Below are 27873 nucleotides of genomic sequence, written 5' to 3'. Positions count from 1 at the left end.
CGAGCAAGACTTATTGCATCTGGTGATAAATTAGATATATGCTACTTGAAAGAGAATTTAGGAAGTAGCTGCAGAATGAAAGCAGATTGAAATTTCTCAAAATAAGCCCTTTTGGCAGACCAAGTCAGAAACATCTCCTTAATTTCACTGTTTATTTTTAAAATAAATTTATTTTAGACAATCAAAAACAAAATTATGTACAATATATACATTGGGTAACGTTTTTTTTAACAAATATACACTTCTACACTTTCGGTAGGTGCTTACAAGAGTTTCATAAGTCATGTTATAACTTCGTGTCCATTATAACATTACCATCCTTGTCCTTAACTCTTACTCTCCCACAGACATACTTTGTTTCCTGGTGTCCATTCGCATACACAGTCTTGACAGTGCCATCTGGATATTCACGTCTCTTGAACTGTGGCGTATGCAGCTCTCTCTGGCCATTGTTAAATTCTATAGTTTTGCTTCCATCTCTGTATTAAATAAGTGTATACAATTAAATATAAAATAGACTGACAGGGCCAGCCTTAAACTGAAATTCCAACACCATACTAAAAGTTAGTAGGCAGGGGTTTAATTGAATGTAGAAACTTCGTAAACATTCTCAAAGAGCATGCACTATTTTTCCAGAACTTTATAGTTGTCAAAAACAAACTTTCATTAAATCACAATAAAGTTGATAAATACCATCTCAGCTGATCACTAGTGTTGCAGTTAATTTTAAACAATACTAAAGCTGCATTCTGAAGGCAATTTAAAAAAAAAAAAGTTCAGAGAGGCTGTCTTAATAGTTAAAGCAAGGAAGGAGAGGTAGAGATCACTGAAGTGTAAAAGTATGGGAATCATTAGCAACATGCATCTTTGGAAAGTTTGTTCTTGATTTAGTTAAATCAAGGCACGGAATATAGCTTACCATCCTATTTGAAGCATTGGAAGGCCCAAATAAATTTGTCCCTGATTCAGGAAAAGTATTTAAGCATGTGCTAAAGTGCTTTCCTGTTTCAGGGCCTATATTAGTACATGCGATTAAATAAATGAATGCTTGGACTCCTGTCTCTTAAAAGCAGATTACTAGATGTACTTTGTGTAAATACATTATTCAGTATAAAATGCTACGTTTCTTCTATATATCAGACATGATGTATCAAACATTTTCAAGTGTAAGCTTCTCGAGCTGAATAAGGTTTTAAAAAGTCTTTTCTATTACTAGTGGATATACCACACAGTTATATACAAATATTCATTTTTCATCCTTTCATACAATATATCCATCTTAACTTGAAGACAAGCACTGTACACAGAAAATGAGTATTCAGGGAAGGGTGGATGAACTTCAGTGTGCCAAGAACTCTCTCCCCCCCCCCCCCCCATTGTGTGGGAACCTGTAGGGTATATTTAAAGCAAAAATTTACCTTTGCACACGAACAATAGTGCCATCTGGAAAAATGCTTTCCTCTCTCCCATCCATAAATAAATTCTTAATAGTTTGGTCAGGAAACGTAATTTCTTTCTTTCCATCAGGGTAATGCTTTTCTGTAACAATGTGCATATTTTGTTTCAAAATAACTGTAGAAAGTTTTTATATAAAAATTAAAGTATACAGATAAAAGGTTCATAGTTTTTACCTATTTGCCCATTTGAGAAATGCAAGACCTCTAACCCATCAGGGTATGTAGTATGAGTTGTCTGGGCATCTGCATAATAGTAAATCTGTAGAGAAGAATAGATCATAAGTGTCTTAAGAAAATCTGGCCGTATAAACTGTTGGAAAGATAATTTGGATACATACCACTCTTTGATCGGGCATAACTTGTTTCACATCCCCATTAAAGAATGTTACAGTTATGGTCTTTCCATCCGAACTCATTTCTTTCTGTGTTCCATTAGGGAAAAATATAAGATGACAGCCATTTTTTAAAACCTTTTCAACCTAAAAGGTAAATTACATAAAAGTGGATGTTCAGCAATAAAACTGGTAAAGTTTTCAACAACAATTTCAGTTAAAATTAAATTTGGCCATTCTAGCAGTTTGACAGTTCTAGCTACTGACAGGTAAACCAGCATTAGATGAAGAATATTTGTCTGACTTTTGCCCAGAATTTAAGACTGAGCTCTTTGAGAGCCAAAGTTTGTTTGCACTTCTCATCCAATCCTGAATTTCCATAACTTTCCATTGTCTGGTTTGATCCAATAATAGTAATAAAATGCAGCCAGAGATGCTGTTGTGGAACCAGAAAGCAATACCCAGGAATAGCCATTTATGAATTTGTCAGCCACATCCCTGAAACGGGTTTCAGAGTAGTAGCTGTGTTTCTCACACTTTGTCAGACCATTTTTCCACTAAGCAAAGAAACTAGTTTCTTTTCCCTTAATTGTATAAATTCTTGTTAAATTGAGCATCTGGCCCAAGGAGGTATTTATTTTAAATAGAGGTTTGAAATATTATTTGTAATATCATAGCACTCAGGAGCCTCAGTCATGTACATTGTACAGCACCTAACCTAACAGTCAAACAGAATAAAAAGACAGTCCCTGACCAAAGTACTTAAACTAAGTATAAGACAAAAGACAAAAAGACTGATGAGGTGGGGGGAAGGATGGGAACGAATGAGATCCTCATTTTCCTTTTTTTGCTGGTTTGGTCATTTCCAATTGGACTCCAGAAAGAAACCATCTTTGTGTATATATGGAACAGTTTACAACACACAATTTTTATGAAATAGTGATTTAGGTATTTAGATTATCTTAGACTAACTGCCTCACAAATGAAAGGGACACCCACCCAACAGCCCCATATATAAATTGAACAAGAGAGGCATCGCAGCCCTAACAAAGATGAGTTCCCCTGGCAGAGTGAACTTATTACCTAGATTTATTCTCTGTAGCCTCTTAAAGGAAATCTGATCCTACCTTTCCATCAGGATAGTTAATTTCTCCCTGTATTTCTTCACGGCCTGTAGACACAAGAGTAGGGGGCTCTAATGGCACACATATTTCAGTAGGGGACATGTCCTGAAATGAAAATATTTCTCTAGTAAGCTACTGACAGAATGCAACCCTGTATTAATACCCTCCACACTATTGTAATAATCATTGTACAAATTATGCCGTTAGGTATCATTTGAAAGCTAATAACTCGCTGTCAATAATATCATGATGAAATGTGTGCATGTAAAATTGAAATCATGACTGAAGTTTGTTTATCAGACAAGTCTGGGGAGGGGATAAACCAGTTTCTCAAAGACAAAGGACAAGCCTCTTGCCACCTACAAAATGGCCATTCTTTGGCAAGGAAGGGGGGCTGGAACAAATATCTACATCTTAGCAACAACAGCATGAAACCTCTTTCACCACAAGACTCCAGCCTCACAGCGGAGATGAACTTCATTTAAGGGTAGCCTTCAGGAAAACGTATTTCAAAGGGGGACTGACCTATAAAGTGAGGGCACAAAAACACCCTAAGGTATCTCTCCCTGTCCACCTCTCACTCTTTCACCCAAGATGACCAAAGAAACAGCCTTTGGGAGCAAATCCTGGCCTGAGAATTTTGGTCAGCAATGTTACTGGGAACATGTGGTAAAAGATTTCACCTTGAACCAAGTCTAGAGTGTTATGCTTAAGTACTAGGAAGCATTTTATCTTTATTTCTCTTGTAACCATTTCTACTTTAATGCCTTATACTAACATAAAACCTCTCTCTTTGTAATTAAATAAACTTGTTTTATTCTTTGATCAAAACTACTCCAGTGTTGTCTTTAAACTGAATTGTATGGGTAACTCCATTTAAAAGTAACAAATTGTTGGATCTGGATCCCCTTAGAGGGGCAACAAACCTAAAATATCTGAACTGTCCAGGAGAAAGCTGGACAGGGCAGAAAATATTTTTGGGGGAAATCTGGGACTGGAAGCGTGTTGGGATCACCATGCAAGTGGTAACCAAGGCTTGTGGAAGCTAGTGTGTGACTGGACTGCGCTGGCAGGCTGCAGCTATACATAGCCACTTAGGATGTGACCTGCATGCTGTTTGTTAGGGCCCAGGTTGGGAGCTTACAGCACCAAAACATTGTGAGACACCTCAAGTTGCAAGACAGGTGGCGATACAGCCCCTCACTTGTCTGGATTGCAACCCAGAATGTGACAGCATTAAATCAGGCTCCATTTTTGTGGGATTTTTCTGGAATATAAAGATAACCTAACTTTTCTATCACATCTGGTTTTTTTTTTTAAGCAGCCAAACTTGAGGGATTTTTCTGGAGTTGAGAAGGCAGCTCATGAAAGCAAGGAGGGACCAAGAGAATCATCAACCCAAAGCACCTAGAGAAAAGGTTTGATATAGCTTATTGGATAATGACAAATCAACACATAAGATCTGTTAGGTTTTGGCAATCAGCTTTTGCCTAGATTATAATGAGCTCCATTTTACCAAAAAATTCCAATCTGGTTCTTAACTTAAAAGATCAGTAACAGATTCCAAGGCACAGAATCATTATTCAAGTTTCATATACTTCTAGCAAATGCTACATACAGTAATTGATAAAGATGTATGTCTCAACTACCTGCATTCTTACAAAATTCACTGTTCTTTCTTGAGGTAGGAAATAAACATCCAGTTTTTTCTGCAAATATTTATTAAAATTCGGTAAATTTTGTAAGATATTTTGCTTAGCTGCAATTGAACATCTCCATCACCAAACATCTCCCACTACTATAACAAAAAAAAATATGGTTCCAAATACTAGATGCAAGTGTAATTTTCTGTACAGGTATTCTGCATTACCAGAGAGTAGTTTAATATTGTAGTCATTACTCGATCTTGTCTAGTGTTCTTATGGCAGTTTCACAAATCACTTTTCAGGCTGCACATTTGTGTAATGCAGATAACTATTCTATTTGGAATCAAGTCAAAATGAACAACATTCTGGTATAGGACTTACTATCATAAAAGTCCTAGAGGAATCTTCTAGTGTCGTCACTGTCTTGTCAAAGTTACTCCCATCACTAACAGGTGCTGATTTAGGTCTTCTAGAAGGCTTTTCTGTTCAAATATAAATTATAAAAATTGTTAATTTTACATCGTCTCAGCAGCCAAGAAGCAGTTTGGGTGTTATAAGCAAATGTAATGATCAGAATGATAGATAAACTATACTGGATATCTGCATACCTCATGTGCAGTATTAACTTGAAAGCAGTATCTTCAGCTACTCAAGAAGAATTAATATCCAGTTAAGTGTGTTACCTCAGATATATTATTGCTTGCTATAGTAGCAGAGAGCTACAATAAAGTCATAATAATAAATGTGCTATCTGTATTATATTTTATGTATAGATTCAAATTATAAAAAGGCACCTTTCCAAAGCTCTAGGTGCCTAACTCATTTATTAATTATATAATATAATGAAATAACAGCAGAGATAATCATTCCAATAGGAACTCAGCCAGCAAAATACCTACAGAGACTCCTTTCTACCCATTTTGATTTATAGGCAGCTCATCCTTGTCCTTTTCCAAAATAACCCTATAGTATGTGTCCTTGTTCCAAATCTTCCAAGAATGCTGCAAGTGAGGGGAACAATTTCCAGCATCTCGAAACCCTTACAGAACAGAAAATGTCCTTCCAGCTACCCACTCTTTTATGAGGGATGTCCAGCTTAGGCACTGTTGCAGACTGTAGCTGTGGCAACATGGGACCAAAAGAAAGGCAATCTCTCAGGTACATCAGTCTCAAGACAGATAAGGCTTTATAGGTCGTAAGCCAAGACTTTAAACTGCACCCAAAGACCAACAAACACCCAGTGAAGATCCTAGCATCATACGCGCCCACCAAAATGCCTCACTCAGTAAGTGAGCCACACCGTTCTGTACCAGCCTCATTCTTTGAATGATTTTAAAGATGTAACCCCATGTAGAGTGCATAGCTATGCTTTTGTTAAGACTATTGCGAACAGCAGCAAGATTCACATCTGAAAGATTGCAACCTCCTAGCCACACGCCGATGTAAAAATAACAAAAAAACCTGTTCTACTGCTGTAATGAGATAGTCAAACAGCAGCTGGGATCTAAAAAAAAAAATCACTCCTAAAATGCAAATCTTAGTAACCAATGGTGGATGTATTCCCTCAAATCAAAGGAACCAATTATCTCCAGCTGCTTCCCCACCACCTCTACCTTCACCTCATTCTGATCTGGATTGAGCAGCCAACTCACAGTCATGGCCCAATCTTAATTAGAAGCAGTCTGAGTCGCATAATCGGAGTTGAAAATGACAGATATACATTTTGGTGTCATCAGCATACTGAAAACACTTCATGCTTTCTTACTAACCCGCCTAATGGCCCTATATATATGTTGAACAGGAGGAGGTGACAGAATGGCACCCTGCAACATCCCCCACTTTAGAGGTTTTCAGAAATTGCTTTCAACTACCTCTTTTGTGATTTCTCAGAGAGAAAACAATCATGCCACTGAAGAGCAGTCCTGGGCACTCCCACTAGAGTCTGTAGGCACGAGAACACTACCTGGCGATCAAAACGGTATCCACGGCAGCTGATCGATCTAATACTACTAGCACAGATACCTGATCTTCATCCATTGCCAGGAGATCATTGACCAATGCAGTCTCTGGGCCATACCCAGTTCTGTACCCAGAGTGGGAAGGAGATCAGGGACACATCTACATACTGAGAGAGATGTATCCACAACTTTCTCCACAATCTTATCCAAGACAATATTTATTATTTATCAGAGCATTAAGTCTGACTATTAAACTTTCACATGCATTATACTTTTTGACTATTTAATACATGGATTGCCTGAGGAAAATAGAGATATTACCAATTGTCAGTTGCGGCAAACAAACATTAAAACTGGCAATTTTCTTTTAAAGAGTTAATAGGATTCTCCTATTGAATAAATGTTTATACCTTTTACTGGTGAATAACCTTTCCCATTCATCTTGCTACTCTTTTCTATTTGAGGAACTGGAGACAGGAACTGGCTTTTTTGAAATCTAGTTGGTGGACTCTGAAAATACATAATCAAGAATTTATTTAGTTCAAGAATGATTTATTCAGCAATGTTATTACAGTGCAATAGCACTCATCAACACAGACCACTTGTCCATAATTTTTATTTCAATGACTGTTAATTATACACTTTTAAAGTATATTGTGGAGAGAAGAAAGACTGAGCTCCTCTTTCCTCTGCTTCCTCACCATGCAGAAGCCCAAAATTTTACCTTGGTGCAGTTCACCAGGGATACGTATACTCAGACTACTAAAACTTAAACTAATGTAACTGTGAAATCATTCAGTGAAGACTGGCTGGTTTCACTGGCTAATCTTTGGAGTGCAAAGGCACCAAAGTCAGTTGCAACTGATTTCCCCATTGAACTCCAAAATAATTCAGTTTGAGAGAGCAAAATCCTGGAGAGCATGGTACCTGCATACAGTGAAGATCCAGTTTTATAGGGGCAGTAGAAGTCAACAGCAGTGTACTGTCTTACACCACCAATACACCCCCATTAAATTAAATGAAACATCCAACTGGTCTCTGAGTACCAACTGAAAAAAAAAAAAAATTCAAAGAGCCAAAACTCACTATATATCTGCAAAAATCAGTTTAAAATACCTCAAAACAAGCACAACTTACTACAGACTCTGCTCTCTTCAAAGTCATTCCAGAACTTTCAGCTTTCCTGTTGCTTTCAGCAGCTTCTGCTTTCTTCCAAACTTCTAGACGAAATCTTTCCATGATTTTGATCTCTTCCCTTAACTCTGTGTTCTCCTTTGTTAAGGTTTCTATCTGGTTTCTAAGGCGACCGTGAGTAGTTGACCATTTTGCTTCTCTTCGCTTTAAGTCTTCCTGCAAGTCTGCAAGCTGCTGTTTTAAAGCCTTAGAAAAAATAAGTATCAACTGTTTGTAGGAGGATACAAGCCAGTCATTTTCTGCTGTATTAAAACAGAGACTAGAGAAAATAGTAATCTTTCATTAGCAGTGACAGCACAGAAGACAGTGACCCAAAACAAGTGAAATCATCTTTGTGTGAAGGGCAGGAAGTGTGTTTTGTTTTCTAAAGACAGGAGTTACTTTGTATTAACTTACCTGATCTCTCTCCCAATCAGGCAGCGAGCTTCATCCCTACTCAGGCCCCTTTACACCAGATAAAAGGTCCAGAGCAGTGTAAAGGGGCTCTAAAAGCCCCTGTTCTGGCAGAGGAAGGATTACCCTGGTACAGGAACTGGAATCCTTCACAAACCTGGCCTCAGGGGCATACTGAGGATGGAGCTGCAGCACTACAGAGGTTCTGGGCAGCCTACAATATTTTAGACAGGTCCCTCTCCCAGGGCTGCCTAAGTTATGCGAGTGGCCTCTCCAGCCTCCAGAGCAGCCCAAGATAGGGAAGGTGCTAAGGAGGCTTAAAAGCCAACTTAGCTCACCTTCTCCCTGGGCTGCAAGTTCTGTGTGCAGTGTAACAACATCTCACCCTAGGTCCTAGGGAAGGAAAAGGACTTTTTCTTAAGAGTGTTCAAGTCTTTCTTAATTTAAAAAAAAAAAAAAAAAAAAAGGGCAGGCAACTTAAGTTTCCCCATCTGTAAAATAAGGATACCGATACCACCTTTGTAAAGCACTTTGAGATATACTGATGAAAAATGCTATATAATAATTAGGTATCATTATTATACAGAGACTGGCTAGATGGTTTGACAAGGGTCATGCTGCCATGTAGATTATATTTGGTTTCACATTTCAAGCCAAAAAAATCAACACTGCGAATATATATAAATACGCATAGAAAAAATCCATTGGGCATGATGGGCCAGGAAGCACATCATGTATAGTTACAAACTTAATAGCAAATGAAAGGATTTTTAGGGCAGCCTAAACAACAACAACCACCAAAAAAACATTTTCTATTCCTCTTTTTCTCCCCAAACAAGCTCACAGGAGATCAGAAATTAAGTAATTTGAATTAAATAATTGCCACCTTAGATTGAGTTAACCATATAATAATGGATAATTCAATCACTAACTATAGTAAGATATTAAAAAGGAAATCCAAAATTCTAAAAGATAGAGAGAAAGATCTATGAGATACCAAGATTACAATAAACTACATTATTCACCCTAGTAGTGACTAACAAGTCTTATCTTTTTCAAAGCGATAGGATTAAACATGATGGAAATGAGAAGACATGTTTATGCATCAGACACATTATAATCAACATCTATTATGAGATAAAACTGCTTAGAACGCAACAATTATGGACAGAATGATGCTTGATACAGGTTCAATTTTGCATTCAATTCACTACAGTGAATGAATTTGTTTGCAACATACTTATTACAGTAATATTTTGTAACTTGATTTAGGTTTATTGTTCTGATGTCATGTTCTTTGTTAGTGCCATTCTGAACCTTTTTTGTTATGGGAGTCTGACAGAAGGACAACAGTTCTTCAGTAGTGTTTTTTTGTTTTGTTTTTTAAAGCAAAACAATACTTGTGTGAAGCCTGTGATTTTCAATGTGGGAACTACTGATGGATGCCAAGTATCTTGATCTAGTTTGAGAATATATATATTCTCTCTTATCGAACCCCTTCAAATTAACAGAATCTACGAATTCCAAATTGCACAACTGTGAAAAGCTGAAATTTCACTCTGAAGATCAGAACAATCTTTAGATTTTTCTTACCTGCATTTCATCACGCTCCTTTTTATCTGGCATCGCTCTAGCGGCTGTGGAATATTTTTCAAAAACTTTACGGTCTTTTTGGAGTTTTCTCATTTCTTCTTTTTTAACTTCTTCTATCCGAGCCAATTCTTTTGTTTTCTGCTGTTCAAAGTCTGCTATTTCTTTCCTGAAATTACACAAAGTAGCTTATTGTTCGGGAATAGAACAACTTCGAAGTTTGGCGTATTTATTTAGAATTGTACTCCTCAGTAATTCAAAATAGTATCTCCTGTTCCCAGAAAGCCTTTCCACTGTAAATAAATTACACACAATATATATTTAGTCAGAAGGATCTCCTCACTGCCACTGCTGAAGTCTTAAGAATCATCTCTGCAGTTCCCACTAACAAGAATCCCCTCCATATTTACTGTTGCTTTGACTGACAACTGGACAGGACCTTTTTTCAGAGACTGCAAATAACATTCCTTAATTGGCAAAAGGGATCGCTATCATCCAACATAAGGCATTCCCTCTCCTTCCCTAACTCTACCCCTTTTCCAGCCTACATGTGCCCAGGAAGGTTTTTCCAGGAACAAACATCTGATCAAAAAGACAGCATCAGAGTCACATTTTAGCAAGACACCAGGTAAAAGCATCAAGCTCTGGAAAATCAATCTTATTCTTTTTTTTTTTTTTTTTTAAAGATAATTTTAAATGAGTCAAAGTATATAAAAAAAAATCTCCCAACCATATGAGCTTTCATACTGAACAAGTTGGGTATAGCTTTTTTAAATCATGTTTTGATCCATTTTCTAGAGTAGCAACTTGAGTGATTAATTATACAGTCTAGGCTATTTATTGCATGTTATACATTTAAACTACCGATCGTGTCAAACTTTTTTTTACCTAAATCTACACTATTATATTCTAAGAGATGTCAATTACTTACCTATATACTAAATATATCAGGGGTGGCCAAACTGTGGCTCACCAGCCACAGGCGACTCTTACAGTTAAAGTGTGGCTCGCAGAGCCCCTCCATTCTCTACCTACCAGACTTGGGGCAGGTGGAGCTCGGGGCTTCTGCCCAGTGGGAAGGGAGTCTAGGGGCTGCAGCCCTGCAGGAGGCGCCTGCTGGGGCTCAAGACTTCAGCCTCTTCTTCCTGAAGCCCCACGCACTAGCAGGCGCCTCTCATGGGGCTGAAGCCCCAAACCTCACCACCCTGCCGCAGGGCTGAAGCCCCGAGCAGGTGCACCCAGCACTCAGACTTCTGAAGATCATCATATGCGGCTCCAAGGATCAGTAACTTTGGCCACCCTTGAAATAGATCTCTAATATTTACTACTACCCAATACTGCTGTGCTTACCTGCAGATTTACTCATTTGCCTATTAATAGCTCTAACTCAGAGGTGGGCAAACTACGGCCCGTGGGACCCTCCTGCCCGGCTCCTGAGCTCCTGGTCCAGGAGGCTACCCCACAGTCCCTCCCCTGCTGTCCCCCCCCCCCCCACACACACACACACAGCCTCAGCTCGCTCCACCGCTGGCGCAATGCTCTGGGCGGCAGGGTTGAGAGCTTCTGGGGCAGCGCAGCTGCAGAGTCCAGCCCGACCCAGTGCTCTGTGCTGCGCAGTAGCAACGGCGTGGCTGGCTCCAGCCAGGCAACGCGGCTGTAGTGCCGGCAGCCACCAGTGCTCCAGGCAGCATGGTAAGGGGGCAGGGAGCAGGGGGGTTGCATAGAGGGCAGGGGAGTTCGGGGGGGGTGGATAGGGGTCGGGAGTGTGGATAGGGGTCGGGAGTGTGGATAGGGGTCGGGGCGGTCAGAGGGCGGGGAACGGGGGTTGAAGGGGGGCAGTCAGGAATGAGAGAAGGGGTTGGATGGGGCAGCGGGTGTTCCAGGGGCAGTCAGGGGACAGGGAGCGGGGAGAGGTGGATGGGGCAGGAGTCCCAGAGGTGGTGGATAGGGGGTGGGGGCTGGGTCCCTCCCCTAACCGGCCCACCATACAATTTCCGAAACACTATGCGGCCCTCAGGCCAAAAAGTTTGCCCACCCCTGCTCTAACTAAACAGTGAAGGAGATGTATTTACTAAGCAAATAAAATACACTGAAATACTTCCATTGAAAAATTACCTGAGATTTTCTAAGGAGCTCTCTCGTTCTTCACGGAGTTTTGTTAGAGATGCATTTTCAGCTCTGAATCTTTCAATTTCTGTTTCCAATTCAACAAGCTTCTCTCTGAGTACCCGGGATCGAACAATGTCTCCTATCAGGGAACAGGTATACCCAAGTTAAGAGACATTCATACAGAGTGTTGAAGTATACACTAAATTGTCAGATATAAATGATTTCATCAGTTGATCTTACTCTGAGGTATAAATAACTAGTCTCCAAATAATACAGTAGGTGATAAATAAGTCAGTCCTTATCAAAGCAATCTGTGCTGCTTGTTCAACCATCTCAGGTTTTGAATATATTTGTTGTACAGGCACAACAGGGTATGCAAGAAATACAAATTTAAATCTGAATTAGTCTTCAAAATAGAGTAATTCTCATTGAAGTTATGATCAGGGTTCATACGGGGTGGGGGGCATGGAGGGGAGGTGGTAAGGCTCTTCAAAGCTGTGCCCACAAAATAAACTCTGCCCATGCATGTCAGCAAAATAAGACCAACTTCAAAGTATATTATGCAGATATTCAAAGTATGATTGTTCATACTCCCTGGGTTCGGTGAGCTTGGCTCAACCTCAGTAGGTACATCTACCCAGCAAAGAGCAGCAAGCCCCCAGCCCAGGTTGACAGACTCTGGCATTCTCTAGGTCTCTTAAAAAAATAGATATAGATATAGATATATATAGCTGTATAGACAGCTCTTCAAAATAGCAGCTCGGGCTCTGAAGCCTACCCCTTCCTCCCTTGGCTTCAGAGCCCAAGCTGCTACTTCGAAGAGCGGTCTACACTGCTATTTTTTTTATTTTTTATTTTATTTTATTTATTTTAAAGAGTACTAGTATGAGCCCTGCAAGCTTAAGTCTGTTGATCCAGGCTGGGAGTCTTGCTGCTGTGAGCTTTGTAGACGTAAGTAAGGCTCAAAAACACCCATGGGCTCTGTTAGGCTCTTCTTGATTGGAAGGTTTTTTGTTTTTTGTTTTTTAAATGGTGGTATCTCCTAACCACTTTCCACTTGGGGCACCAAAGTGAAATGGTGCTCAGAGTTTCTTGTGGAGATCTATGATCCTTCATCTCCTTTCTTACATGAGGAATGAAACAGTTAATATTGATGTTTAAATCATTGTCACTGGGCATCTGAATAAACACCTTCCTAAAATTAATGAGGCAGTTCTCTCTGCATTGGTTACACAGACATTGTTTTAAATTTTCTTCTCAACCAAAACACTAGAGACTTTAATTTAAAAAAAGCAAGCAAGCAGATTCTGGATAACAAGACAAATCTGAATCCATACCCTGTTTATGGTATAAAATTATTTTGCCAGACATTAAATGATCAACAACGTGCTTTTTGTATTTTAGTACGTATCTAGATCAATTTTGCTAAGTATTTTTCCAGTAAGGGTTTGTTAGAATTGCTGAAATTATTCAGGTAGTTAAGAGAAGGCAGATGTGAATACAGACTGACAACAATGGGGGGGGGGGGAGGGAAGTGGCATTACATTTGATAATGTAACAAAGTTGTTTCTAAATCATCTACATACACAGATGTAGTGCTGAGTCCATCCTCCCAGGCCTAATAGCCTACGAAACTGAACTCTTAACATACAGGCTGCAGTGCATTTTGCTACCACTAAACCATTGACAAAGTCCAGGTCTCCAAAAAAACAAAACAAACAAAAACCACAACAACAAACAATGCTCCCTCACATATTTTTGCATTAGAACAATCAGCTTGTGTACTTAAAAAGAATCCTACTGACCAGCAAATCTAAATTATTAAAATTAGGTTGCTGTAAAGGATGATGAAAAACTATCAAAGGAAATGTAGCTACAAGCCTAAAGATTGACTCTCTAGTAGGAAGAAGAATTGTGCTCTGAAGATTGTTAGGAAGCAGCCAATGGGAGCTGCGGGGGCAGTGCCTGCAGGCGAAGGCAGCACACAGAGCTGCCTGGCCACGCCTCCACCTAGCAGCTGGATGAGGAGCATGTCGCTACTTCCAGGGAGCCCACCAGGTAAGCGCCGCCCAGGGCCCGTCTCACCCCATCCCATGCCCACTCTGCCCCCTCCCACCACCCAAACTCTGCTGCTGCGGGGGGGGGGGGGAGAAAGGAGGGAGGAGTCACGTAGGGAGCCTGCCAGCCCCGCCAACCCACCAGCACCTGCGGGGATCCCAGGCCGCGCGCTGCTGCCTGCCCCCCTCCCCAGCACCAGCGAGGGTCCCCCCTCCAACGGGGATCCCAAGCCATGCACCGCCACCTGTCCCCCTCTCCAGCACTCAGGCCATCCTCCCCCTCCGCCCCCCCCCAAGTTTTAGTCACAGGTATTTTTAGGAAAACTCATGGACAGGTCATGGGCCGTGAATTTTTGTTTACTGCCCATGACCTGTCTGTGACTTTTACTAAAAATACCGGTGACTAAAATGTAGCCTTAATTATGAACTAGGTAGAGCTGGTTGAAAATTTTCTAACAAATCGGAGTTTTGTCAGACAACACCAGTTTGTTGAACCCAAAATGTCTCGTGAAACCAGGTCAGATTCAACGAACTTTTGTCAAGTCACTAGTAGGGTTCTAATGGAACCCAGGTTCCCACAGTCCACAGTTGAAGAGCAGCCCTATCACACCAGGGCTTCCAGCCTCCCTGTTGTGGAGCCAGCAGCTCAAAGAACTGGGAACCTGGAAACCTGGGCTTAGGGCTCCTAGGCAACCCCATCTGGATGGACATACCTGGGCCAGAGACCCCAATGATTCTAGACTCTCAGACCAGCTGCCTCTCTGCTGCCCAATTCCCAAGTGGCCAGCCCTGGGAGATGGAGACCCCGGAAGCCCCAGAGCTGACTGACTTCTGAGGTTATTAGCAGTTATGAAAATGAAAAGTGTGTCAAATTACAGTCAGCAGCTTCCAGACCCAAGGAGCATATTTTGTTTCGGAAATACCAAGTGCTGGTGTTCCCAAAAAAAATTCAGGATTTCCAGTTCGAGACATTTTGGAAAATTTGGTTCGATTCTGATTTGGAACAAAACCAAATTTCAAAGTAGCAAAATTTCTTGCAAACCAGAAATCTCAAATTTCAGCCCACTCTAGAACGAAGTTCTAAGGGCCTGATTCTCCTCTTACTTACACTAGTTTGACAACTGGGGGAGGGATAGCTCAGTGGTTTGAGCATTGGGGCCTGCTAAACCCAAGGTTGTGAGTTCAATCCTTGAGGGGACCATTTAGGGATCTGGGGCAAAAATCTGTCTGGGGATTGGTCCTGCTTTGAGCAGGGGGTTGGACTAGATGACCTCCTGAGGTCCCTTCCAACCCTGATATTCTTTAAACACACACTAATTCCAGATTTCATTGACATTATTCATGATTTGCAGCAGTATCAATGAGTGGAGAATCAGACTCTAAATATTGATATTTGGCATGAATCCCTTTCAGTAACTTCAATTAATAAAATCTACAAATAAAGTGATCTGATCATCTAGTTAAAAAAAAATTTTTGAAATCATGTCACTGGTCACAAACATTTTTTCTAATACTATTGCAAGAGCGCTGCACAGATACCAAATTTGTATCTACATCCAAGCCTTAAAAACGAGTCACGAATATCTGCAGATTTGCACAGCTCTAGCTATTGCTCGTTGCTGATATAGCAACAGTTCAGCACAAGTTTATGACAGAACACACTAAATTCGCATGACTGATAATTAACAGAAACTGCAAGACAACACCAGTAATTTTTTCATTCCTCTCCATTATTTTGATTGCATGTTTTAAGAACACCTAGTGCTCAGTCTACAGTGATGTATGTGTGTTTATTATTCTCTTACCTCCTGGTTCTTCTTGTCCCACATTTGATTTGGTTTCATGCCTTGCATGACAGTCTGGCTTCTGTTTAGGTTTCAGTGAAGGAAAGAGTTTCATCATGAGGTCTGATGTGGGAGGTGTACTTGCATCACCATCTGTCACACTTTGTTTGGGCAAATCATCTCCCTTCTTTATTGAAGCAACCTTCCTCTTTATTGTTTTATCTGGGGCAGCCATTTCACTTTTATTGTAATAGTCAGTTTGTGGAGGTACTTTAATGGTATCATTTTGGGGTGCTTCATGTTGAATCTCATTTTCTTGAAGGTCAGTCCATGTTCTTTCATCATCAAATTCAACCTTATTCCTATTTGTACATGAAACACTTCTTTGAGATTCAGACACTTTGCTATTACTCTGATTTGGTAGCAAATTGGATTCATCACTACTATAATCTTTGTCCGATAAGTCAAGATCAACATCCCTACTTTTGCTTTCTTTACTGAGGTCTTTGACAGGTCCTGTGCAATCACAGAATGCTGGATTATCTTCTCTGATGCTCAAAATGAACTTTTTAGCATCTTCATTTGCACATTTTAAGGTGGTCTCATGTTCCTCCTCAGACTTTGTAGTAATGACACTGCTTCCATCATCTTTATCTTCATTTACATTCCATTCAGTGCTTTTTAAAGTTGGAGATGCTGTAGTGGAAGAAGTCTGAAATATTTTACTATCTGTTTTATTGAATTGGTCCCTTAGTCTAATAGATGCCCTCAAATCCAAGACTGTATGTGTAATTGCCCTGTCGTTTTTATTTCCTTGTAAGATAATTTCTGCTTTTTTATTTTTGTTATTTATAATATCTAGTGCATTCATCTGCTGCTGCTGCAGCAGCATTGCTTTGACAGGGGTAGAAGACATTCTACGGCCTTTTGAAATTTGCTGATCTCGATCCAAGAACATTTGTACAAATGAGGAATTACTCGAGAAAGATACTTCATCAGCAGCCTGTTCTAGAAACAAAAATTCATCTAATTCTATGTTCTCTTTTTCCTTTTCTTTTTCCCAGTTTTCCAACTTATTTTGGAATGAAAGTTCAAAAGACAGTTCTGGATCTTTTACAGGGTGACTTGTAGAACATTTGGAAAGAGAAAAAGTTTTGGTAAATTCTGTGGACAGCTGAGGCTTTTTTGTATCTGAAAAGATGTCAGTTGGCCTGGCAAACTCCATTATGTTTTCTTTATTTTCAAATTTGCTGTTGATTTCTGATCTGAAAGAATCTCTGAACTGTCCAAGATTCTTCTCAGTCTGCAGTCTCGCTGTTGGTGGCGATATATTTTTTCCAATATGATTCTTGAGTACTATGGCCTTCTGAACAGGGAAGACAGAATCATTTGTTGTTTTAGCTGCTCGGTTACATTTTTTAGAGGGCACAGCAAAATTCTCAGAAACCTGTTCCTTGCTTAAAGGTGCAGTTTTCCGCTGTATTTGTGGTCTGTCCACTTTAACAACATTTCTGTCCTCCAAAGTACTTTGCTGAGTCATCAGTTTGCTTTCTTTATACTTAGTTACTTTAGATTTGGCATTAGTGAACCTAGTTAAGCCTTCTCCCCGTTTCAGAAAGGGTCGTCTTGTCAGTAGTTTCTGAAAGGTTGATCTTCCTACTTCCTTAAAAAACAACAACACAACATTAAAACTTCCATTATATATTTACAGACTTATCTAAGTAAGGCTTACTAATATGTAAAGTTACACAGTACCTGTCCCACTATAGTTTTAAGGAAGGTGAAAATCTTAAAAACAATTATTCTATTTTTTAAAGAACTTGAATATTGCATATATAAAGTTGTAAGCTCTTCAGAGCAGGGACCTGTCTTCTCACATGTTTGTAAAGTTTCTAGTACATTTTGGGAAAGTATACAAATAACTGTAGTGTTAATAATAATTAACCTGTTGCTCCTCTTTTTGCTTCAGGCGCTGGTCTTCTAATCGTATCTGTTCTTCAAGGAATTCTTCAAACGTCTGTTTCCTCTCCTGAATCCCAGCTTTAATAGGCCTAGTATAATTTTTTTAAAGTTACAAACACCAATGTTAAAGTTAAATCTTTGTTTGACAATGCAATTAAAAATGTAATTGATCATACAACATATGAAAATTATATAAGCAGGTAAGGAATTAAAAAGTTCTTTAGTCATTTAGGTATCCAGTGGCAAAGCTAAAGCTATTTAATTTAAAGAATATGCTAGATTACCAGCGATTCTCAAAGACAAGCACAATGATATTACAGTAGAACCTCAGAGTTACGGACACCTCAGGAATCCCTGAGTTCTTCTGAATAAAATGCAGCTCCGGCTCCAGCAGTTTGGGCCAGTTTCCAGAGACAGCTACTTTACCGGCAAGCTTGTCCCCCTCTCAACTGGGATTGGCAGGGGGATGTGAGGGGTGGTGGTGGTGAAGAAAACAGAGCATACCCCCCTCCCAGCTGGTGGGAGGTGGTGAAAACAGCTTCGTCCCCCCTTTCTTTCCCCCCTGGCCGGGGGAGAGGGTGAAAACAGCACCCACGGCTTATAGGAAAGCAGTGCAGACCCCAGTGCTGCTTATGCTCCGGCTGCCTTGGGCTGGCAGCGGAGGTTCACAGCTTTGCCTGCGAATCTCAGCGTCTTCACTTTCTTACTTTCTAGCAGTAAGTTGGTGTCCTGCATGTGGGGGTAGGGGTGGGGACAGGCAGCCCAGATGTCCCTACCTTTAAGATGCAATGCACAGTACAGTATTTGCTTTTTTTTTTGTCTCTGCTGCTGCCTAATTGGTTACTTCTGGTTTCACGTGATGTTCGGTTGACGGATCAGTCCGTAACTCTGGTGTTCATATCTTTGAGGTTCTACTGTACTTTATCACGTTTGTTTTAAGTAACCATGAAAGGCACGTGTGACGCATGGCTAGAAAGGGTTAAACATCCTGCAAAATAAATAACCCACAGAAGACATGTGGGGAGATAATATTTGTGGTTGTGTGTGTTTACATATGTATGAGTAGGGTGGACAATATATTCAACAGTCCCTGTCTATGCTGTATTCTGATAATTCAGAGGTCAAAAGAACATCCTATCATGTAAATGAATTGTAAACATGGGATATCTCAGTATTCATCTCTCTTTGAAATGTACTGTGAATGGTGGAAGAACAAGCAAACCCTTATGTTAATTCGTATAGCTAAGTACCAGTGATGGACCTCCTTCAAAGTCATCCTAATTACCTTTTGTTCCCTGAGGAATTCCAACTTGTCAAAAGACATGAAATTGTATAAAAGATCCTTGGATCCTGATTCGGTCATCTCAGATCTGCTTAGACTTCATCAGGGGAAGTTTGAGTTGCAAGACTGAGGTCCCAGTTATGCTGGTACGCCCTGAATATGAGATTTGGACATTGGACTGTGACCTATGAACTGAATTCTAAAGGAACTCTTTGCAACTACAAAGCTCACCATCTCTGCTGTGAATCTGAACCTCAATGAATTGAACTCATGTCTGTATGTATATTGATATTTTAACCATACTCTCTCTTGTTTTTTAATAAATTTTAGTTTAGTTAATAAGAATTGGCTGTAGCATGTATTTGGGTAAAATCTGAAACATTCATTAACCTGGGAGGTAATGTGTCCAATCCTTTGGGATTGGTAGAACTTTTTCTTTTATATAATGAAATAAGACGTACAGAAATCATCATCATATTTGACGTGGGTACCTGGATGGAGGCCTGAGGCTGGATCACTGTAAGGGAATTGTGTTGTTTGGACTTCTGAGTAACCAGTGAGGTAATAAAGAAGCTGTTTTATGCTGGCTTGGTAAATCTAGGTATTGGAATATCCACCAGCTTTATGGGGATTGTCTGCCCCATTTTTTTGCAGTTCACCCTAATTGAGTGACCACAGCTGGCTCCCCACTAGGACCTTAGTCACAGCGCATCTAAATCTTGCTGCTGCTTCTTACACTGGATGTCAAAGATCTTATCCTTCCACTATGCCAAACTCTTATCCAGGCCCTGGTCATGTTCCAAATGCCTACACTGCTATAAACACCCATGGCTGGCCCATGTCAGCTGACTCGAGCTCACAGGGCTCAGGCCGCAGGGCTATAAAATTGCAGTGTAGATGTCCAAGAGTGAGGAGGGGTCCCAGATTCTGGGTGACAACCTGAGCCCAGACATCTACACTGTAATTTTATAGCCCCGCAAGCTACAGTCAACTGACATAGGCCAACTGCAGGTGTTTTATTGCAGTGTAGACATACCCCTTGTGTCTTGACTTCTCCAATTTTGCACTGAGGGCATTCAAAATGCTATTGTTAAGGTCATCTTCGTAGCCTGTCACTCTGACTACATCACCCCTCCTCTTTCACTTCATCAAACACAGACTTCCTGTCCATGCTTTCAAGGACATGCACAACTTAGCCCTGTTCTATTTAACCCTATGATCATTTTGGTTTCGCTTCATCAGTAATGCCAGTCTTTACCACCCATTAGTCCATTTTACACCCCCTCCCCTGCCCCCACACACAAGAGAGACTCCCTATCAAGAGGTATAAAGCCATCACCTTATCCTCTTCCACATTTCTCCTTCAGACTCACCTCTGCCATGATCCTTACAGAAAAAGGCCATCTGATAATAGCTATGCCAGAGAAAGTTGTGATTACTGCTACTGGATTGACTCATTACAATTATAGTTGTGCACACAGTAAAGCTATGCCAAAACATGATTTTGGTTTACCATTACCTTATCCCTACACATTTATTTCATCCACCTGTTATGCCACACCATAAGACTTTAGGGGCAGGGACTTTTTTTTACCATATCTCTGTATAATGCCTATAACAATGGGGGCCCACTTGGTTTAAAATTTAATATTTGTGTTTGAGTAGTATCTAGAAGCCCCAACCACTTTCAATCAGGTCTTAAAACTTGGTCAAAAAAGATTGGATAAAACTATTACTTATAAGCTTACATTTACCTTTCCTCTATGTTAGCTGCTTGTAAGCATTTTCTTCCATTGGGACTTTCAGACAAATCTACATTTCTTGAACATAAATGATCAGCGTCACTGTCTTCACCTCCAACAGACTTTTCCATCTTTTGTTTTGGACACCAAGTGCTTTCTCCTATGAAATGATGGATAGGAGTCTTTTTTTCTAATGTGGAACCAGTTTTCAGCTTGTACTTTAAAAACCAGGAACAACATTCAGAGGCAATTCACAGATTACAAAGTCAAAAGGGACTATTGTTATTTAGTCTGACCTGGGTAATACAAAGCCATGAGACTTCCCTCAATTCCTGTTTGAACTAGAGTGTATCTTTTAGAACATCCAATCTTGAATTAAAAATTTCCAGCGTTGGAGAATCCACCACAACTCTTGATAGTTGTTCCAAGGGATACTTACAGTCATTTAAAAATTTGCACCTTGTTTCCATTCTGAATATGCCTAGCTTCAACTTCTAGCCATTGGATTCTGGTATACCTTTGTCTACTAGGTTGAAAAAACATCTATTATCAAATTCTTATTCTCCACTTCTAGACTATGATCAAGTCATCCCTTAACTTCCTCTTTGGAAGTTCTAAATAGATTGATCACTATAAGGCATGTTTTCCAATCTCAATCATTCTGTCTCTTGTGAACCCCCTCCAATTTTTCAACCTCCTTCTTGACTTGTTGGCACCAGACCTAGACACAGAATTCCAAGAGTGGTCGCACCACTGCCATATACAGAAGTAATATAATACTACTACTCAATGTTCCTATTTATACTTCCAAGGCTCAAATTAACTCTTGACCACAGCATCATGCTAGAAGCTCGTGTTCAGTTGATTATCCGCTGTGATCCTAATACTCCAATAGCAGAGTCAGTTCTTTCCAGGATAGAGTCCCCCATCCTGCAAGTACAACCTACATACTTTGTTCCCAGATGTATGACTTTATATTTGACTGTACTGAAATGCATACTATGTGCCTGCACGCAACTTGTCAAGTGATCTAAGCACTGTGTATCAGGGACCTGTCCTCTTCATTATTTACCATTCCCCCAATTTTGTGTCATCTGCAAACTTTATCTGTAATAATTTCATGTTTTCTTCCAGCTCATTGACAAAAATGTTAAAAAGCATGAGGCCACAAGATATAAAGGGCCTGATCTTGCTGACATTGAAGTGAATGGCAAAACTCCCACTGGACTTCAATAGGGGTAGAATTAGGCCCATTGGCTGACAAATATATAGCCTAGTGACAGGCAACTAGGATTTAATTACCATCAAGTGAACAATAGTTAACAGAAAATTAAATGTTTACTGTAGCCTAGGAAGATACTAAGATCAATAACTATGAAAAGACTCCAGCTCATCTAGAAAATTCTTTCAATAAATTTAACTAACCAGTAGTATTTTTGTGGTCCTCGTTCTTCAAATCGTTTTGCATTTTCAGAGATGCATCTAGACCAGGGGCTCTCATTGCACCGCTACCCCCTTCTGACAAAAAATTACTACTTGACCTCAGGAGGTGGGACCGAAGCCTGAGCCCGGGGGGGCGAAAGTCCCACTGCCCCAGGAGTGGGGCAAAGCCAAAGCCCTTGCCAGTCCTCGGGCTTTGGCCCCAGATACTGGGGTTTTGGCTTCGGGTCCCTGGCACGAGCAAGTCTAAGCCAGTCCTGGTGACCCCATTAAAACGGGCTCGCGACCCGCTGATCTAGACACTGTTTCTCACTGATAGAATCTGAAGATAAACTGCTCTTTAAAGATAAGATGCATTCCTTGTTGTTTAATTTTTGTAGTAATTTACTCTTGTGTACGTGAAGAAACAAAAAGAAAAATCATCCAGGATCTGAGCACTATCTCCACTGAGATTCTGGTACACAGGTGGTGGCAAGTAAGGCACAGTGTTTGAACTAGCTGGATGTCCATATCGTTGACTCAGATCTCCTGACTTTTGAGCATAGTCTTGAAGGGGGAGGGGAAAAATGCATTATGCTTTGTATTTCCATTACAATATTGTTGTCTCTGCGAGGAGGAGACAGCAGCTCCAGAATTGGATTGGTCAAATGGACCCCTCTCCCTAGAGTTCCTGGCAGGAACAGGTGCTTTTACACACATCTGGCCAGTCTGTAACTAAAGGGTTTTTTTCCTTCCCCTCCAGATGAAGCCTAAGGTTATTTCTGTGGGGTGGGGAAGAGTGAAAAAAGGCACTTTGGGTCAACAGTGATGAAGCAGGTTTTCTGAGATAGCTGAACAGAGAGAAGGGAAAGGGATATGTTTGGGGGGGAGGGGGGAGTTTAAGATTCACTTTCTTAAATTTTGTTTTTATCACTATTTTTCTGTTTTTTCTATTTAGACTAAGTTCTCCAAGGCAAGGGCCCTATCATGCTACATGTTTGTACAGCACCAAACACAACAAGAACCCAGTCCTGGTTGAGGTGTTTGGATGCTACCATAATATGAATGTTGATTAGTAGTTTTTAAAATATTATTTTAAATAATGCAGTGTTTACCTGGGACTAATCCAGTAGTTTTGTGATATTGTGTGAAATGGTACTCAACATTTTAAATAGAATATTAAAATTAAAGTGTTCCATTTCCTTAAGGTATACTGTATGCTTTACTTCTCCACTTACCAGGAAGTCCTTGATGGCCAGATACCATGATAAGTAGTTTCTTTTGCTCTTCCATAAGCCTTTGAAGTTGTTCCATCTGTTGCTTCTTCAGCTGTTCTTGTTTCTGCTGTTGTATTTCTTTTAGCTTTATCAAGTATAAAAACCAAATGTGTTTGAAGTCAATAGTTTTCTTGTAGAATCTGAGAATAACTAGCATGAAATGCTTTTTATATTTCTTGCATGAAGATGCTTTATTATAACAAGTGGCATTTGAACAGGATGTAAACAAGCTATGTTAAAACTAAGCCCTACACTCACTAATAGTATATTTTTAAACAAATTATATTGAAGGTATTTCCTCCAGTGACCAATTCTTTAATAGTTCCACTAGCCTTTAAATGGACCAACTTGTAAAGTATATAGAAAACCCCACCTTGAAGACTTTTTTGAGAAATTTTTTTGAAAGATATCAAGATTTGACTAATATTTATGTTTGTACTAGTATCTTTTTATTAAGATTTGAAATATCTCATGAAAATAAAATCCTTATCATAGGAATTCATCCTGTTGCTCATTTCTTATTTGAAGTCATAATATAACATGTGACATCTCAGTTAGTTACAGCAGAAAAGGCTTTGATGCAACAGAGCAAATGAAAAACAAGAAGCACTAAAGAACATTTAGAGTCATAATGCCCCAGTGAGGCAAGGAAGTTTTATACTGATTAAAGTACAGAGGTACTAAGTGACTTAACCATGGGCCCCTAATTGCCACCCTTACATAATAGTGCCGTATTCCACAGGCAATCCCATTGAAAACAAAGAGATTACTTGCAAAAGTAAAATACTACTCAAACATGAATAGAGGTGACAAATCACACACACACACACACACACACACACACACAGAGTTAGTTGAGAACAGATTCCAGGTCCTGACTCCAACTCTTGTATTCTTACCACTAAGTTGTACTTCCTCACAAAGTGTTCTATTCTCATGCTGGTGTCTTCGTTAAATAAACAGGAAAGTAACCACCTCCAAAACATATCACAACTCATGCACACATGCAGTCAGAATGGTTTCTAAGGGCTTGGCTACACTTGCGAGTTACAGCGCAATAAAGGAGCCCGAGGCGCACTAGCTCACTACCCGTCCACACTGGCAAGGCACATAGAGCGCTCTGACTCTGCAGCTACAGTGCTGCTGGTACTCCACCTCGGCGAGTGGAATAACGTTTGCTGCGCCCCCGCTGGAGCGCCGCAGCACCAGTGTGAACGAGGTATTGCATTACTGCGCTCTGACTGACCTCCGAAAACATCCCATAATCCCCTTAAGTCAAGTGGCCACTCTTGTCATTATTTTGAACTTGCTGTAGGAATGCGGATATGCCCTTTCAAAGCTCCATTTCTGACATCTGGCTGCTTATCTGCTCCGGGACAAAGGAATACTGCTTGCTTTGAATGAGTGAGAGAGAGGCGGGGGGGAGAGCAGAAGGTCTGCTGCTGTCCGAACTTACAATACAGCATGCTGACACGCTCTCAGCCCCCCAAAAACCCACTCTCTCTCCCTCCACATACACACAACACACTCCCTGTCACACTCCACCCCACCCCCACATTTGAAAAGCATGTTGCAGCTACTTGCATGCTGGGATAGCTATCACAATGCACTGCTCTTTGTGGCGTTGCAAGAGCTGCTAATGTGGCCACGCCAGTGCGCTTCCAGCTGAGAACGTAAACACTCTGCAGCGTTTTCCCTGCTGCAGTCTCCGAAGGCTGGTTTAACTCCCAGCGCTCTACAACTGCAAGTGTAGCCATGCCCTAAATAGAACATCAATGCTTTTAAAGAGGCATAAGGTGCTCTTTAAACCATCAACAATTCCTCTTTAAATATCAAAATTACATATAGTCTTTGCACCTCACCATTATTCCATATTGGTGATGTATTCATTTACTTATTCATATGTAAAATACTTTTGAAAAAATACAGTTTTGGGGGTGAGTTGTGACATTTTGATCTGGAGTGTCATTTTATTTTCAATGTTATCAAAGAGGGCTTTGTTTTCATAATAATCTGACTCCAATATTTTATCTACCTAACCCAAATTAAACAAAAATTATAATCAAATAGTAACTCAAATAGCTTCCAAAAGCTGCATATTCCTTTATTCCTCATTCATCTTTAGTGAAGAAGTATTGTACATAAAAAAAAATTTTAACAGCACTTTGAAAACGTGAATTCTACTCCAGACTCAAAAGATTCATCTTCTGTTCACAAATTTTATCTGGATTATCCACGTCTGGTTTTATAATCTTTTCCGTCATCTAACTTTGACAAACTTAAAAAATAAGCTGTTAGTGCATGTCCAAACAAAGCTGTGCACCCAGTATGTGATCACATGTAGGTGATGTAATCAGCTGTATGACTCAATCCTAAGGTCCCTGATCCTGCCATGGCATCTACATGAGTGCAGCCCTATGCCCACACAGCGGCAGAGTATGTCATTTCAGGACCAGGGTATTGGTTTGGCTTCTTCCTCGCCAGATGCAAAACTACTCAGATGGAGAGAGATTTTAAAGCCAAATATATTGGTATATACATTTTCTAAGGACTAACAGAATATTTTGCTATAGAAGAAATCGATAACAAAACCGAAAACCTTCACTGTCTCTCTTTATCTTTCGGATTTCCAATCACACTTTAGTGTAACATTTTAGTATTACAGGTTTTTAAAACTGCATCGTTGTCTCTCAACTTCAGTGGGACAAATGATGGAACATTCTAAAATAGCTGAATGAATAAACACACTTTCACTTAAAGCAATTCACTTTCAGAGTTGGGGGAGGGATAGCTCAGTGGTTTGAGCATTGGCCTGCTAAACCCAGGGTTGTGAGTTCAATCCTTGAGGGGGCCACTTAGAGATCTGGGGCAAAAATAGTACTTAGTCCTGCTAGTGAAGGCAGGGGGCCGGACTCGATGACCCTTCAAGGTCACTTCCTTTTCTATGAGATAGATATATCTCCATATTTATTTTTAAAAAATGGTTTGGCCCTCAATATTGAGTATAATGAAGAAGAGAGAGCTAGATTAATGATCTATTGTGATTTGGAATTCGCTCTTTAAACTAGCATTGTTCTGAAAGCAAGCAATACCTCTTGCCATGTTTAGGTAGCTGCAGTCACCCTTGCAGTTAACAGAAGATGTAATTATAGACTATAACAAGAAATCCTAATGAATGCATGTCAAGGGAAAAAATGTTTTTTTACCTGTTCAAGCTTTTGTAGAAGTGGATCGCTGTAATCTGCTTCATTCTGATCATCCCCCTCATCATATACAGAGTCAGTTTTAGGGGCTTTCCACAGAGCAGGAGCATCTTTAAGTGTTAACGTGGGTTTTTTCTTGACCAAATGAAATGCTGCAACTGGAAAAGTTGTTTCAGTTGTATTTAACTGAAGTCCACAAGGGCAGCCAGACTCCAAGATTTGTTCTTCATGCATGGAGTCTTCACTTATAGAACTGCTGTTTGAAACATGCAGCATTTTAACTGGGTGACTTATGTTTACAGTTCCAGATGACTGTCCATCTCTATTGGTTTTCCAAATATGGAAACTAGGATTTAGTATATCTCCGGAACAGGAAGCATTGGACATCCAGTGTATGATAACATTCTGCAGCAGTGCCCATCTGGAAAAATGTATTTCAATTTAATCTGTTATGCAAGCAGCAGTACAACTGGCAAAGTAACATCTGTTAGGTTTGGTTATCAACTTTAAAAAATATTTCCAGGTATTGAAAGTTACACGTGAAAAGAATAAAAAAAGCTGTTAAATGTACCTACAAATAATACATAAAATTGCTTACAATCCACTCAACATATTTATAAAACTGAATCCTTGTGTATTGTTCCCAGTACAATAGAATCCACTTAAACAACCACTTGCTGAGGAATATATAAAGCAAAACAACCAATGAAGCTTTTAAATTTAGTATCAATTGCAATCAAGTAAATGAATAACATTCCAAATATGCCAAAAGATACAGCATATATAAGCAGTGAATCAAGTAACATATTTAGAGTGATGGAGCTCTGAGATTTTTAAATAGGGCCCCCAAGAGTGGGAAGAGAAAAAAATCATTGAGGAGCTGCTAAGAAGACCTATTTGGCATTCATTTTAAGGCAGTGTTTAAAGTCTATCTAGATATGGTGAATTTTACTGTTTCACTGAAAGTAAAACACTTAAAATCTTGCTCATTTTTTTAAAACACTTCATTCGGGTCCTAGTTTTTGTCTACTCTTGTTCAAGGTACAACATATTCTTAAGCCTACACCCTGTTGCAGCTTCTGAATTGCAAACTGTTACAACAACGGGGCAAGACAGGGACGGGCGAGTTCCCACTCGGGCAACCACTGGGGCGACAGGGTTCCCCAGACTATACACGTCACGCCAGGACAATTCCAGCCAGGGAGTTTTCCCAATAGTTCTACAAAGCAAACGTCATTTTCCCATGAGAAGTCGATGCTTTTAAAAGCGGTCTTTAGATGAACGTACAAAGGAGACCGTCTCCCTCTTGACAAACAGGACTTGGCAGGTGGGACGTCACACCAC

At 40.0% G+C, this 27873-nt stretch overlaps 1 protein-coding gene across 1 annotated transcript; it reads right to left on the bottom strand.

The window, feature by feature from the left end:
- Nucleotides 1-286: 286 nt before the first annotated feature.
- On the bottom strand, nucleotides 287-27013 carry CENPJ (centromere protein J). The gene is given in 16 exon segments (XM_065419846.1): nucleotides 287-479; nucleotides 1419-1539; nucleotides 1632-1716; nucleotides 1796-1936; nucleotides 2917-3018; nucleotides 4941-5041; nucleotides 6928-7027; nucleotides 7655-7897; nucleotides 9698-9863; nucleotides 11810-11942; nucleotides 15666-17307; nucleotides 17590-17695; nucleotides 20643-20790; nucleotides 23288-23411; nucleotides 26533-26938; nucleotides 26940-27013. Coding segments are annotated over 16 exon segments (3885 nt in total).
- Between the last annotated feature and the right edge of the window lie 860 nt (nucleotides 27014-27873).

This window comes from Emys orbicularis, chromosome 1 (genome assembly GCF_028017835.1).
Source record: "Emys orbicularis isolate rEmyOrb1 chromosome 1, rEmyOrb1.hap1, whole genome shotgun sequence".
In the NCBI taxonomy this organism is placed as follows: Eukaryota; Metazoa; Chordata; order Testudines; family Emydidae; genus Emys; species Emys orbicularis.
The sequence above is the reverse complement of the archived record's forward strand: the minus strand, read 5'-3'. Positions and strand labels throughout refer to the sequence as shown.